The 14,632-nt window shown below is 48.0% G+C and overlaps 1 protein-coding gene across 1 annotated transcript; it reads right to left on the reverse strand.

The window, feature by feature from the left end:
* Positions 1-11,797: 11,797 nt before the first annotated feature.
* On the reverse strand, positions 11,798-14,629 carry COPS7A (COP9 signalosome subunit 7A; the record flags this gene model as incomplete). The annotated part of the gene is made up of 6 exons (XM_009873545.1): positions 11,798-12,414; positions 12,752-12,903; positions 13,125-13,230; positions 13,690-13,892; positions 13,968-14,056; positions 14,563-14,629. Coding segments are annotated over 6 exons (657 nt in total), but the record flags the coding sequence as incomplete, so codon positions are not given.
* Positions 14,630-14,632: the final 3 nt, after the last annotated feature.

Consider the following 14,632-nt stretch of genomic DNA (forward strand, 5'->3'; position numbering starts at 1 on the left):
CCCTTCTGCAGGGTGCAGTCCTCCCCGCAGCATACTGCTTCAGTGTGGGCTTCCCTCGGTCACAGCCGCCTTCGTGCGCGGTCTCCTGCTCTGGCCTGGGCTCCTTTGGGGGCTGCAGATGGGTATCTGGTCCACCATTACCCTCCAGAGGCTCAGCCAGCCGTTTCACGACAGCCTGCAGGGCAATCTGCTCAAGCACCTGCTCCCTCTCCTTCTTCAGTGGCCTGGGTGTCCACATAGTTGTTCCTCTCCAAGGCAAAAAGAAATTGCCCAGCAGTAGGTTTTTCTTCCACTTTCAAATACGTTATCACAGAGGTTCTGATCAGCTCAGCCCTGGCCCGAGGCAGGTCGCACTTGGAGCTGGGGGGAACTTGTAGAAGCTTCTTGCAGAAGCCACCCCTGTAGCCCCCTCCTCCACTACCAAAACCCCACCACACACAAACCCAACACATGAAGTTTGCATTTAAGTCCTCCGTGAAAGAAATTAGCTGATTCTGCTAGAACCCAATATCGGTCCCCTCGCTGGGACAGAGGGTTTGATTCCCCTCCTGCTCCTTGGTGCAGCTCGGAGAAGCAGAAGGATGTGTGCGTTAGAGAAGGGAGGGAGCAGAACAAAAGCTGGATTGGCCTGCGGGCCCCTCCCCACCCCATCCCACCCCCAGTTTTTTAATTTGTGAAACTTGTAACTAGATGTTTACTGAATAAAGAAACAAACTAAAGAATTGTTGGGTAAGTGTTTACCATCAGCTGACTTAATTGTGCCTGCTGTGAAATTAAGTAACCTCTTTTATATCTTTGGGAAATGGTGGAGGAGAAACTTGGTCTTTAATTCTAAGGCTTTAGTTTCTTATTGAAAATGGCCTTATAGCCTTCCCATGTAGTTACAAAGTGATATAATGCTAAACATGGAAATTGTGAAAGAAGACCGAAGAACCTGCCGTTTGCAAAAATACACTTTAATTGCTGTCGTTTTGCTTTGTACTTAGAGGAGGTTGGTTGGTCTTTCTCGCTGCCTGGTCATCTGTGCAGCCCTGAATTGGGCTTCTGGGGTTCCTACATGGCCAGGGGATATTTCCGTTATTTTCTTATTATTTTTCTGCAACTGAAGCTGACGTTACAAATTACGTTTTGTATTAGGAGAAGCCCAAGAGGCATTAGGCATGTGGGACTGGGAAAGATCTCCTGTGTTTTTGGGGTAGTGTCCTGCTCCAGCACTCAACTATTTGTCAGCTCATTGGGAAGAGAAGGCAGGTATTAGTGCATGATTTCCATTTGGAAGGGGCATGCCAGACTGGGATCTTGCAGTCTCTCCCTATGTTGTACGCGCGGGTGCTGGCCGAGGGACAGACGTTTCATCAAGGATGCACTCTTGACGTGAAAAAAGGATGCAGAATCCAGCTCCTGAAAGCCTTGGGCAGAATTTGGACTTGTCCACCCTTCATGGAAGCACAGGGCAGAGCGTTACCTGCTGGCAGGTAACCCTGTCATCTGTCCCTGCTGTTCTGTCCTATAGCAAACCCCAGCAGGTGTGCTGGTCTTCAGGTGATGGCTCCACATCCAGGTGCAGTTGGAGGGGTCACCAAGATCCGGGAGAGAAAAGGGAGGGACCTTGGCTGAGGCAGTGAAGTAAGTGTTGGAGGGGTGTAAACCAGCTGCCCCTGGGAGTGGACTGAGTTTCTGGGAGATGTCATAGTCCAGGCAGGCCCTGAGAAGAAAAAGGTCCAAGTAGGACCTAGACAGAAAAAAGCAGGGCTTGGGAGAGGTTTAGTGGAAGACGAATCATCTGAGACTTGCCAGACTTTGAAAGAAGGAACTGGAACAACAGCAGCTCTCATCTCAGTGGTAGTACTGAGCTGGTGTAAAATGTGGTACTTGGTCTTTTGATCTGGAGAAGAACCAGATGACCTCAGAAAGGTGCTTACAGCATTGGAAGAGTGGTGGTAACCAGCCCCGAAATCCTAACCGTTCTTTGGGGGAATGTATGAGAAAGAGAAGAGGGAGATGGGCTTGGGGGGCAGGGGGATTAATTTGGACCTTTAAGATGTGAGGATCCATTCCTCTTTTGGCTTGGAATTCCTAATCCCTAATCCTTTTATCGGTATTTATTGGGTGCTGCTCTGTTTGCAGCTCTGGGACCCTTGTGTGCATTTCCGCTCTTAGGGGAGTGCTGTGGTGATTTACCTGCCTGCTTGAACCTTGCTAACTGCTCTACAGTTGTTTCCAAGCTCTCGGCCTTCTCCAGGCACAACAAAGCTCTGGTGGTCTAGGGGAATGAAAAAGAGGTTCAGTTAGAGGAGGACCTTGTGTTAAGGCTGGGAAGCAGAGACGGGAGCCTCGGAGAGAGTTTTAGAGATCCCAAACCAAAAAGTACCGTAAGTGTATTAGGAAGGTCTCCACTATTCCCAAGGCTGACACAGTACAACCTCTGATTTCAGACAGCAGGAGCTTCCCTTGACTCCTCTGGTTCTGGGAGGCTGTTGTTCACCCGCTGCTTCGGATTCTGCTGAAAAAGCCTCCTCAGCTGCTCCAGGCTGGCACTGATCAGGGCATGATGGTGCTTTTTGATCAGTGGCTTGAGGAGCTCTCAAAAAAAGGAGAGAATGTGAAGGCAAGGAGAGAGAGGACAGCGCTGTACCGCAGTGGGACTAGGTTGCTGCTGCTGCCTTTTGCTGAGTGGTTGTAAGTTGTGCTTGGAGTTCTCCCTTTTGCTGACACCCTGGTTCGATGAAAATCCACTTACTGGCCACTGACATAGGTTATTAAACCACTGGAAGAGAGTGCAGAGAATTACACAGAGGCAACAAAAAAGTATGTGTGCACAACCAATGATTTACTCCTCTTCCTCTGACTTCAGACAAGCTGCAAGAATCTCTTAAGTGTTTGTAAGCAGGTGCCTGAGCCTGTGTGTGCAGGACTGCACAAGTTGAGCTGCCTGAAAAGACCCACGCAATCAGAAAGGCCACCTCTGTTACACCACCCTAGCTTCAGCATTTACACCATGCCTGCATCTGGTTAATTTTTTCCTCATTAGTTACAGTTTCATGTGAAATGGTTTCCTGTTAAAAGTAATCCACCTGCTCTATCTGGGCAAAGGGAAGGCCTGGAATGAGTCGCTGAATTTTCCAACATGTCTCTGACAGCTCTTCCAGCCAGATGAAGAGAAAGAAGTTTGGATGCTTTCAACGTGACAGACAAATGGTGTTTAAGATGCGTGGTTCCAAGTTGTCCTCAGTCCGTGCAATGGAGACAAAATCCATTCTCACTCCTTCTTCCAGAGCTGTCACCTTCCAATGGGACATGTTGGAGCACCAAAGCAATGGAGTTCTATGGTGCTTCTGAAGCAAGGAGGACTCCTGGAGTGAGACAGAGGGGCCTGCCATGCTCAAAAGCAGGGCAGGGCAAAGGGGAGGGGTGCAGGGTGAGGTGGAGAGAGGCTGGAAACCTGGGTAGAAAAATGGATGATATAACCTTGGATGAGAGTGTGATTGCTACACATGAATAGAAACATAAAGGGGTTTGTTCATTGTATATTCAGTTTTCCATGTTGGAAAAATTATTGTGAAAATAAGAGGTAGCAGGAGCTTTATCCCTAAATGTTGTTGTCGTTAGCCCTGAAGCTCTATGTACTTTTCACTGTGCTTTTTAAAGCACTGTAGAATACTGGGAAAATACAATGAGCCTGGGAAATTTAACCTTGTGCCAATATTTGTAAACAGTAAATGAGATAATATCCACAGCTGTAAACCAGGTAGACTAAGCCAAGACAAGAGACGGAAAATGCATTAGATTTAAAAATAAAAATGGATGTATCGGTTTTTATAATGTTCTCGATCTCACTTTCTCAGAATTGTTCCTGTCCAATGTCTGTGATTTTTTTCTAATTAAATAATTTGGGTTAGTAAAGGCAGCCTGAAGGTAAAGGTTGCACTAGCACAAGGTATCTTACTTAGCCACACAAGAATATGCTCTTATTTGAAGAAAATAATTATTAAAGCATCAAAAGAGCTGATGTTATAAATTTTGGTTCACTGATAAATTTCAAGTAATGAGGGGAAAAAGAGATCCCAGAATACGAAATTATTTCTATTAGGATGCTGTTCTGAAACTAATGCTCATTAGTAACTTGATTAATGACCTGAAAGAACATATTAAGCCAGTGCTGATGAGGCTTTCAGAGGGCCCAAGGAACGATGAAAGTGATAAATGATGGGAAAAGCAGAGATGTGCAGAGCAGTCCATAACTATTGCTGTGGTGTTTATAAACAATAAGTATTTTTGGCTGCACTGAAAGGAGAAAGATATTCGTCCAGGAACGTAAATGCAGTCTTTGCTCTTTGAAGACGGAGGACTGTTTTCCGGAAACTCTGGAGGGACTCCAGAAAGAGTTAGAGGATTGGGAGATGACCAAGTAAATGAACGGTACTTGCATAATTCTTTGTCAGTGGAGATGATTTATGCTTGGATGTATTAGGCTGTGTTCACCAAGAAGGGAGGTAAAGTTTCTCCCCTTGTCAAGGGTTTGGGCTGGGCCAGCACTAAACAAATGACAGCTGCTCTCTGATAACCCTTCTCTCTCCCTAAAGGGGAAGAGAAAAGGGAGCAAGGCAGAGAGGCTTATGGGTTGGAAAACTCAAACAACTTTAATAAGCAATAGTAGTACTAATAAGGAATAATAAAGATAATGAACTCCATACAAATGTATACAAACCTGATGCTGAACCCGATTCCCACGCCCACCCCCCTCGATAGCAGTGCCCACTGATGCTGCAGAGCAGGCAGCACTGGGAAAGCCCCAGGCTCAGCGGCAGAGGACCGCGAGAGCTGGATTCAGGAACTCAGGATTGGAATCCAAGGCAGAAGATCGGACAGAGTCCTCCTCAGAAGCCAGCCACTGAAGACGAGGGCTTAACCCCTGTGATCCCTCAGGTTCATACTGAGTATGATGCATACGTTACTTTATCATCGGTACTTTATCATAGAATGGCCTAGGTTGGTCAGGTTTAGGTCACCTGTCCTGTCTGTGCTTCCCCAGAGGTGCGACTTTTTACTTCTTTGTGAGCCTTTTATGTCCTGGCACGCCCAGCATGGTACAGATCCAGCAATGACCTTGGTCACTACAGGAGCAAAGATCAGCAAGAGCCAATCCCAGGCCGTAACTGTAAACATCAGGCATTATCACTTGTAGTAGCAGACACCGTCTGCAAAACCATGCTGCTAACTTCAGAAGGTGCAGCCTCTTACAACAGACTGAGCTGAAAAGTAAAACCACTGAACAGAATTGCTTCTGCTTTGCTCAAACTTGGACACCCCTATAGCACAATAAGGAACTCATTGTGTGAAATCTGAGTATACAACACCAGGAAGGACACCAAAGATTGGAAGGGACTCGAAAAGACAGCAACAAGGATGACTTGAATCCTGGAAACGCTGACCAGCGCTACAAGATAAGATGGGCTCAAGACTCTTGTGCCAGATCTCGTATTGCTTGAGCAGGAGCTGGTCTTACCCGCAGGAGAACGAGGCTTCTGACAGTAGAGGGCCCTTTAACCCAGCAGAAAACCTGCATCTACCTAACGATGGAACTGGGAACAAGATGCGGACCTCCACGGTAGTGTCATCATTAGAGCATACCTGGGTGGTCCAGCTCTCGCTACTCCAAACCTAGATGGGGCGTCTCAAAGAGAATTTGGAGAATGGGCACAGGAATGGAGTGAGGCAGCTCTTGGCCACTTCAGAAGCCAAACGATGTGATTATACCTGTCCCGTCAGGCTTTACAAATCCGTGAATCAGAGAGGAAAGCAGGCTGGCACGGGTGCTAGACTGCAGGGCAGGGTGGGAAGGGGAAGAAGAGACCTGGTGACTTGATGGGGACTTCAAAGCACATGGGCCCATGGAGCGAGCTGCAGGAAACAGAGCGATCTGTGAGCACAATGGTTTGTTTGGGCAACAAATGGCCACTTCCATGGGGCAGGAGCATAAAAATCCCACAGGCAAACACCACTCCCCTGGCATTCACTCCAGTGCTGGAGAACGACAGGATTTTAAATAAATCACAGTACAGGGTCTGGGTTAAAATGACTTGCAGGATTTTTGCAACATTTTTTCTACTTTCCAAAACACTTTAAAAATTGTTTTATTTTTTTCAGCCCTGTTTTAAATGTAACTATTTTTCTCATCTGGGAATTTTCTTCTTTAAAGACAATACTTCAAAAAATGTCCCCATGTCGGGGAACTCCACTTGGCTTATCATTAATTCTGCTGTCTCCTCACATCCAACTGTTTTGGCTGGCTGGGTTTGTAAATCCTGAGGACACTTAATACAAACTTGGAGGAGGGAAGAGGAAATACAAAGGAAATGGAATAGAATAGACACTACCTTTCTCTAACTACTGGTGCCATAGCCATCAGAGGTAAACTGGAAGTAGAGATACTAGCCTCATGATATCCACCCCTTACTAATAAGAGAAAAGGAGAAAAAATATTGCAAAAAAATAAACACATGAGTAAATAAATAAACCCCAGACACATCACCAAATTGGAGGAGGGTATCACGTAGGAGGATATAGGTGACCTTGAACAGCAAAGGGACTGGAGTTAGTAGCATGAAGTAAAAGGGAAAAAGCTCATAGGACCTGAGTTTGAGACTGTCTTAGCTGTAAACTGGAGCATCTTTGATTATAAGCAGCAGGAGAAGAAAGACTCAGAATCACCAGTGAATCATGTAACAACTGTAAACACCTACTGAGGAGGCATTGAGAAGACACGTGTGGTCCGGGAGGCACTTCTAGTAGCTACAGGTCCGTGTTGCTGTTGCTATGCAAGATGCTGATCAGACTTCACCTGGGGAAGAGAACTGTGCTCATTTCTAGCCAAGAAAGCTTAATTTAAAGTGCAAGTAAGAACAAGCTCATAGGATAACCTACAAGCTATGGAGAGCTCACAAAGTATGAGGGGTTAGTTAAGCAAAGTGAAGTCTATACTCAAGGGAAATAGACAGCAGGGAGGAAGAACAGCTTCAGCTAAAGCTGCACTGGCACAGGGACAAGAGGATATAAACAAGCTGTGAATCCATTTAAGCTGGAAATTAGAAAAACTTTCTAACCACTACAGCAGTCAGGTTCTGGGGCAGCCTGCCAAGGGGACTAGTGAGGACAGTAAAATTAACAGGTTTTGCTTGGCGCTTGAGAAGCTGTCACAAGGGTTTATGAGACAGTACTGGTAAAGGATCACACTCGGTCACCAGGAGCCTAATTCTCATTTTGGCCCCCACGAAACAGATCATCCATCTTCTCGTGCTTCAAACCCAGTGCTGAATTCTTCAGAGGCAGATGCAGGGAAATCTGCAGGAAACAGGGCAAAGCCTCTCCAAAACCATTTTCTCCTGATCAGAAGGGGCTGGAGCTTCACTTTTGTGCCTTGGAGCAAGAGGGTGTAGAGTCACTTCTAATGCATGCACAAATGCCACAGTAATTCTGGATGTTCTTGTTACCTGTGTAAGGGTCACAGCTCTTGAATCCAGGTGACATTTCGATATCTATTGAATTCATTGCAACATGAGTATAACTGCACATTGCACAAAGAGTTCTGTTGCAAATGAACTCCTTTCCTTGGCAGTGGCAGGGCTGGCCACCAACAACCAAAAATCCAGACAAAAATCCAGCCCAGCCCTATGCTGCAGCAGGGATGCTCGTGAAAAACTGCAGCAGCCCTGAAGAGAAAGCATCCAAAAGGTGAGTGGCTGAGAAACCAGTAGAGAAAATAGGCTGGTTTTGTTGGTTTTTATTTTTTTCCTGAGTATTGCGTATTGCATCTAAGCAGTGACTAGTACTCTAGGAAAAGGCATGAGGAAAGAGCCCGGGAGGTGGGAACACAGGCTGACACCAAGGGGCGGATGGCAGAGAGGGAAAGGGGTCACAGAAGGAAAATGAGCAGCTATCTCAAGGCACTGAAAGGAGATAAGAAGGATGTCAGAGATCTGAGACATGCATTTGCAGCTGCTGACATGGACTGTGGGATTCTTCTGATGGCTCTACCTTGCTCTGTGTCATAGTCCTGCAGAGCCAAGGAGGCTGGTCCAGCTGTGGCAAGAGGCAGGCACAACCCTCAGCGGCTGCTGTTGGCAGGGAGATTTTCTAAGAAGGTGCAGCCCCTTGGGAAGTGAATCGGGACACCCACCTATTTGTATCAGTTCACCCAGCAGACCAGACTGTCAGGTACTTGCTTTCCACAAAAATTCTTCGGAGGGGAGGTGAGCAAATGTCCCGTAGGAGCAGAGGCAAGGCGTCCCTTTGTGAAGCTCTGGGGGACCACACAGCCAGATACACAGATACTTTCCCACACACCAGCCCTCCTCTTTGTCAAAAAAACCCCAAGAAACAAACCCTTAAATGACTCATTTGGAGAACAGTGGCAAGGGCAGCGCCAGCAACTTCCACAAACAAAATGTTGGCTCCCTTTGAGGGGAGCCCTGCTGGGAGATGGTATGCCCCAAGACTGCCTCTACCTCCACAAACCATTAAAAGATGGGGAGAACCTCCCACACGTCCTGCAGGGCATTTGCCCGCCTGAGATGCTTCTTAGCAGGTAGAGACAGGCACTGAAGCAGATGCTGGGCTGCTGGCGATGTTGTGTTTGTCACCCCCACCATCTCCAAGGGGAGCAGCAAGCTCCCCAGAAGAAATTGTTCCCCCATTAATGCAATAAGAAGGTTGCAGTGAATCACTGCACAAGAGTCACTATACTTGCTGAGCTAGGGCTGGCAGATCTCCTGCTCCTCAGGCTGGGACGAACACTTCTCCATACCCTCTCTTTACAATCCCCTAAGCCTCATTCTTTTGCCAGGTCTTAGGGTGTTGCATGTCAAGGTATTTCTGTTCTACTCTATTTGGGATCTGTTTTCTTAGTCTCTTCTTTGGGAAAAAGAACCAAAAGCAAAAAAAAAACAGAGTTAAAACACAAAGATATTTTAAATCAAAATGAAATTTTATTTTATGCTCAGTACTTATCTCACTCTTGCCATCTTCAAAGTGATTTATAAATGTTAACTAATTAATTAATCTTCACATCCTCTCTCACTGAAATTCAGAGTCACAGCTCAAGTGAGCAGGAAAATAAAAAGTGTGGTTTTCAGGTGAAGAACAAAGGGAAACCTATGCTCCTGCCTGCTGTTTCCCATCTGACATGGCAATTTGCAGCGATATTTTCATTCCACACTGCACACCTCTCATTTATTTTTCAGTCATACCAAAGGTCTGAAGTAATATTATATGGTACCTTCCACTTCCTTTTTCTTAATGGAGGTCTTAAAAGGTGCTCCGTGTGAAAAGTAAACAAACCAGAAGTCTGTCAGAGCTGTGCAGGTGCCCCTTGATCAAATACATTTAATCCCAAACTCTTCTGAAAACCACAACACGACCAGCTTTGAGAGGGGCAAAGAAGAATACAGGAAGGGAAAGCAAAGCCTGCGGTGACATTTGGCAAATGCCACAGCCAGAGAGTTGAGCTGGGCCTTGGAGAGGAGGGCAAGCTGGATGCCACAAAACAGAGTTAAGGCAGAAGGATTCAGGCAGACTCGCACCAGCTCTGATTGAACCAATCCTGGCGCTTCAGCACAGCCCAGAGCTGGTGTGACAAACGCCCTGGGACAACATGTTGGTCCATGCTCTGGCTGCTGTCATCCACACGAGGGGTTTTGTGCTCTCAAGACCGATGCCAGCATGTGCACAGAGCTCAGGTGCTGCTCCATCTCGCTGTGTGTCCTGCAGGGTGCTCACGTGCGATCGCATGGAGGTTTCAAGTGCTGTCTCAGGGATGCTTCCAACTCTGCTCCCAGGGCCCTGCAGCCTGGATTTAAACTGTGGATTCAGGATATTTAAAAAGACACTTTGTGCCTAATAGCCGCAGTGTGGTTAAAGAGCAAATCCCAACAGGTCAGAGAGGAGTCGAGACGCCTGGAACAAAGAGCTGGTGTGGCTGCTCTTCCTGAGCCACAGTGGGACTCTTGTGAGGCACAAATACCCTCCTCTGTTATTGGTATATTCAGCTCTCCCCAGAGGTGTCACCTCTTCCAGCCCAGCTCCTGCTGGACCTCTGATGGCTGTTAGGACATTTGCATTGTCCAGCTGCTCAGCTCCATCCGAGCCCTTTCTCCTCACTGCCCCACATCGCACCTCAACAGCTTTGCAAACAGCTCCTCTTTCGCAGGGTGCGAGGTGCCAGAGGCTTGGCAAGTGCTCAGGGCTCGCCAGGCATCCCCTCCCCTTTGGCACCTCTGTCCCAGATAGGCCCCTTCCAGGGAGCAGGAGACTGATGTGCGCAGCCGTGATTGCTTCTCGCAGACAGTTGCTAACAGTGAGCACGGAGACTTTCCTTGCCAAGTGAGACAGATGAAGGTGATGTGATGCGGAAGGCTCGAGGTAATTTAAACAAGCTGGAAGCATTGCAGCAACCCCTTTTCCTGCAGCTTATGGAAGACAGGACTCCCAATCACTGCAAATTAGTCAGACCTCCCTAGGTGGATTGAAACAACCCTGAGTCAGTTGCCCCCTTATGCGCTTCTGCAGCCAAATTTGCACTTCTCATCTGGACAACTTCACACCAAACCTCTCCTACTTAGCACCTCTGTGCCAGATGACTACAGCTAAAAGGGAATGATGCCTTGGGACACAGAGTCGGGGGGAGATGTGGGGCTGCCCAGGCTCTTGGAGATCTCAGCTGGTGACCACGGTCACTCCAGGATAGCTCAGCACATCCCTGCCACTGTCAGAGCCAGCTGGCATGTCCTGCCCTCTGACCTTACACACAGCGAAGGAAACCACTTAAATTTAATTTATGGGTTCAGGTTGACAGTGGTTCCCCACTGAAAGTCAGTGCTGTATTACCGCAGTCCAGATTTAGTACAACACTACCACTGAAACAAACGTGCTCTCACCATCCCTTCCCACCCCCGTAACAAGCTCTGCTGCCACCCACGCTGCCTCTGCTTTGGCTCTCACTTGTCTGCTCAGGGAGCTGACCCAGAAGAAAAACTCACCCAGGCCAACAAATTGGAGAGGCCCCCACATGGACAAAGATCAGGGCTTTCCCTCATCAGATTAATTTTCTGGTGTTTGGCTCATACACAGAAACGCAGGCTGTGTGAATCAAACTGTAGTGCTGGCACATGGAGAGGGGCAGAACCAAACAGCAGTGGGAGTTGCGGTGTCAACCAAGATCAGCAAAACAGTGACAGACACTTGGCGCTCATCTGACGACTTCAAGACACTCTCCAAGATGCTTCCTCTGAAGAATCTGATGGGGTTTTCTCTGGGCATCTCACAGAAGTCTTTTTTTTTTTTTCAACCAGATTCCAACATCACCCAAGAACGGCTCGAGGAGCATCTATACTGCCAAACCCACCCAGACGGGCATCAACTCTGTGACCTTTGACTCTGTCAGACAAGTCGCTGCATCCCTTTCCGTTTTGCCCACGGTCATGGGGTGCGTGGCATTGATGCAAATCAGAATTTTTACCTCAGCCTCCGCATCTTCCTCTGAGACTACCTGAAAAGTACCCGTTTTCAACACACCAGGTACGAATCAATCACACAAGCAACTATTTAGATCAGGTTTATGATTCATTCCTACTTTATATACTCTTAGCCCAAGAGAGGTACTGTGGCACTACCCTTTGGAAAGGGAAGGAAGTCTTTTGAGGATGCTCCATGCAGAAATGGTATGGAGACCCTGACTGACTTTGGAACATGCAGCATCAGTATATGAGACAGAGATACCACCACAGGAGCACAGGCTTGTATAGATATGTCCATAGAACTATATTTTTATTGTTTTATACATATTTATAATATATTTTTATATTTTTAAAAGAATCCCTTCAAAAACTACCCTCCCACCTAGCAAAACAAAGATAAACAATCAAAGACGGCAGCTTTATCCTGGAGCAAAGTATCCTACGGGGTCTCATAGAGCCAAAATGATTGCTGAGCACCAGTGCACTCTTCCCAAGCTTCCGTGACGCTCTGTGGGTGCGAAGGTGACTGACAACAGCTTTATGGCTCTTTAAATTGACCTGTCAAAAGACAGGGAGAGAGAAAGAAACACGTGGCCGTGGCGATGGAGGGTTGAGCAGTAGGGGAAAACAAAAGCAACACACACAACTGGAAGCTCAAGAGTGTGAAATGCTGTGATGAAAAGCAGGGAGACACTGCCTAAGAAGTCGGTAAAGAAGGTAAGAAGGAGAACAAACATGCAGGAGAATGAGTTGGTAAGATGGATCTCGGGAAGAAGCTCAGAAGCATCACACTTGGGACCATTGCTACCCTTCCATCCCCCAAATCTCTTCCTCTCACCCTCCCAGTTGTGAAGGGAGATCCAACTAGTTTGATTTAGACCAAATCTTCGCGCTGCCCCGGAGCCTGTGGAGAGAGGGGAAAAAACAAAAATTCAGAGTGGACACTCAAGCTCATCCCTGTCTGCCTTTTCTAAACACACACAAAGAGGAACAACTGTTCTTTTCAAGAGCAGAACACAAGGAAGCCTTTTGAACTCTGCTTCAAATCAAGAGCCGTAGAGATTTCAAGTTTGCGGGATCTCAAGGTTGCAGGAGAAAAGCTCAGCTGGAACCACATTTCTGACCAGCCCCTGCCCAGGGAGCAGACTCCTGCAGTCAGTAACCTCACCGTTCCGAAACACGGCTCCCTCCTGAACACAACAACACAGAGCGGCTCTGCTCATTTGCCCCCACTTCCTCACCCTTTGGCTTTGGAAGTTTTCTTGCTCGCCTGGCGCTGGTTGGTGCCAGGAGCCGGCTCCCTGAGCTCTGTTAAGTGCTGTTCCGGGTCTTGGGATGTGGCTGCTGCAGCGGCTGCTGTTGTCACTTTAATGGTTTTCTTCAGGTTTGCCACCTGCAACAGCAGAAAAGCAAGAACCAAGGAGCTTCGCAAGGGTTTGAGTTTGGGTTTTTTTTGTTTTGATTTAGGACTTCCTCAAGCACAACCCTCTGTGAGGGTGGTCTGGCCTAAAGAAAAAGTAATGCCTGACTTGAGCAAAGACTAACAACCATACGGTATTGGTTCCCATTATTTTAAGTGAAGGGCACTGGCCGCTCTCTCCTCGGCCCACTCACCTCACTCTCTATCTGCTGCTTAAGCGCCAGCTGCTGCTCTTTATGCTGGTTGGCCCGGCTAACCTGTTCTTCGATGCCTGACAAGACCACCTCGCAGCCCTGGCACCTGGAGAGAAGATGCAGAACTGAACGGGCCAGGTAATTTACATGGCATAGAAAGAAACGCGAAAGATGACAAGATTTCAACTCTAGAGGTCAAGAAGACCAGAAGGTGACAGCAACGCCAGGCAGGGATGACACAGGAGCAGGAGTCCAATGTAATAATGCAGTGACATTATTACCTGGGAGATGGATAAACAACAAACTGAGACAAGGTTAGGAACTACAGGTATAAACTCAGAAAGCCTCCTAACAGCAGCCAGGACAACACAAAGGTTGCTGTGGTCTTATCACCCCTTCAGTAACAAACGGGAATTTGGAAAATTCTTTTTGGAAAACTACTTTCCGCTGGAAAGTGGATCGAGTAGGCCACCTCCCAACACTACCCCTCAGCGAAATACAGAGGATCCGTTGGCCACTCCTGCAAGCATTTTTGGGGTGTCAGTATTGGGGTCTTCCTCCTCACCACTCCTGCAATGTGCGGGTGATGGTGCTTAGCTCCTCCCTCCGGATGTCCCTCCCAATGCTGTAATCCACCTCCAGGCGCTGGTTCCGCTGATCCAAGCTCCCTCGCAGAACATCTGCGTACACAGCCTCAATCACCAGGTCCTCCAGTTGCCGGACGTTCTTCAGCTGCAACTGCTCCAACAGCACCGAGTAGGGGATGCACTGTGGAAACATGACAGTAATGAGCACAAGGTAATCCCCACGGAAGAGGAACTCAGGGAAAAACAGGGCCACTACCTTGATCTTGGCAGCCAGAGTGACAACTGACAGATGCCTCAGCTTGTTCTTCTGAGCCTCTGTCAAGGGAGGGAGGTTTGCTGCTTCAGCTATTGTCAGGGAAAAGAACATGGTAGAAAAATTTATGCCTCATTTTCCATTTCCCAGCGCTGCAAAGAACCCTCTGCACCATCCTGTTTCTTTAAGCATCTGCACACCAATCCCCCAAGTGATGCTTTGTCTTGTCGAGCCATCCCCATTAACTCTCAGCTCAAAAGACCTTTTCTGAGCAGCCTTTCCCTTCCTCAGCCTCCAGTCATCTTCTCTAGCCATCCCATGCCTGCATGTCCCCCAGGTCTGCACGTCCCAGTGGATACCTAAGTCTTTCCCCTCGCCCCTCCAATACATTTTTGTCAAGGCATTCTTGGGCCCAAACCACCACCAGGCCTCTGTCGGGCCGTAGTGCCTAAGGAGGCACTGCTCCTGCTGCCGAGGGGGGCACTTGGGTCTACAAAGGCTGGGGCCTCGGGCAGGTTTTCTGCACCGAACGCCACCAGGAGGGGAAAGGGCCCTTAAACCGCGCTCTGCCGCCGCCGCCCCGGGGGCCTGGCCTCACCCAGGTAGTCCGCGTAGGTGCCGTAGGCGAAGATGGTCAAGAGGCGGAAGATGGGGGAGAACTCGCTGTC

Source organism: Apaloderma vittatum, unplaced genomic scaffold, assembly GCF_000703405.1.
Source record: "Apaloderma vittatum isolate BGI_N311 unplaced genomic scaffold, ASM70340v1 scaffold24517, whole genome shotgun sequence".
NCBI classification, from domain to species: Eukaryota; Metazoa; Chordata; class Aves; order Trogoniformes; family Trogonidae; genus Apaloderma; species Apaloderma vittatum.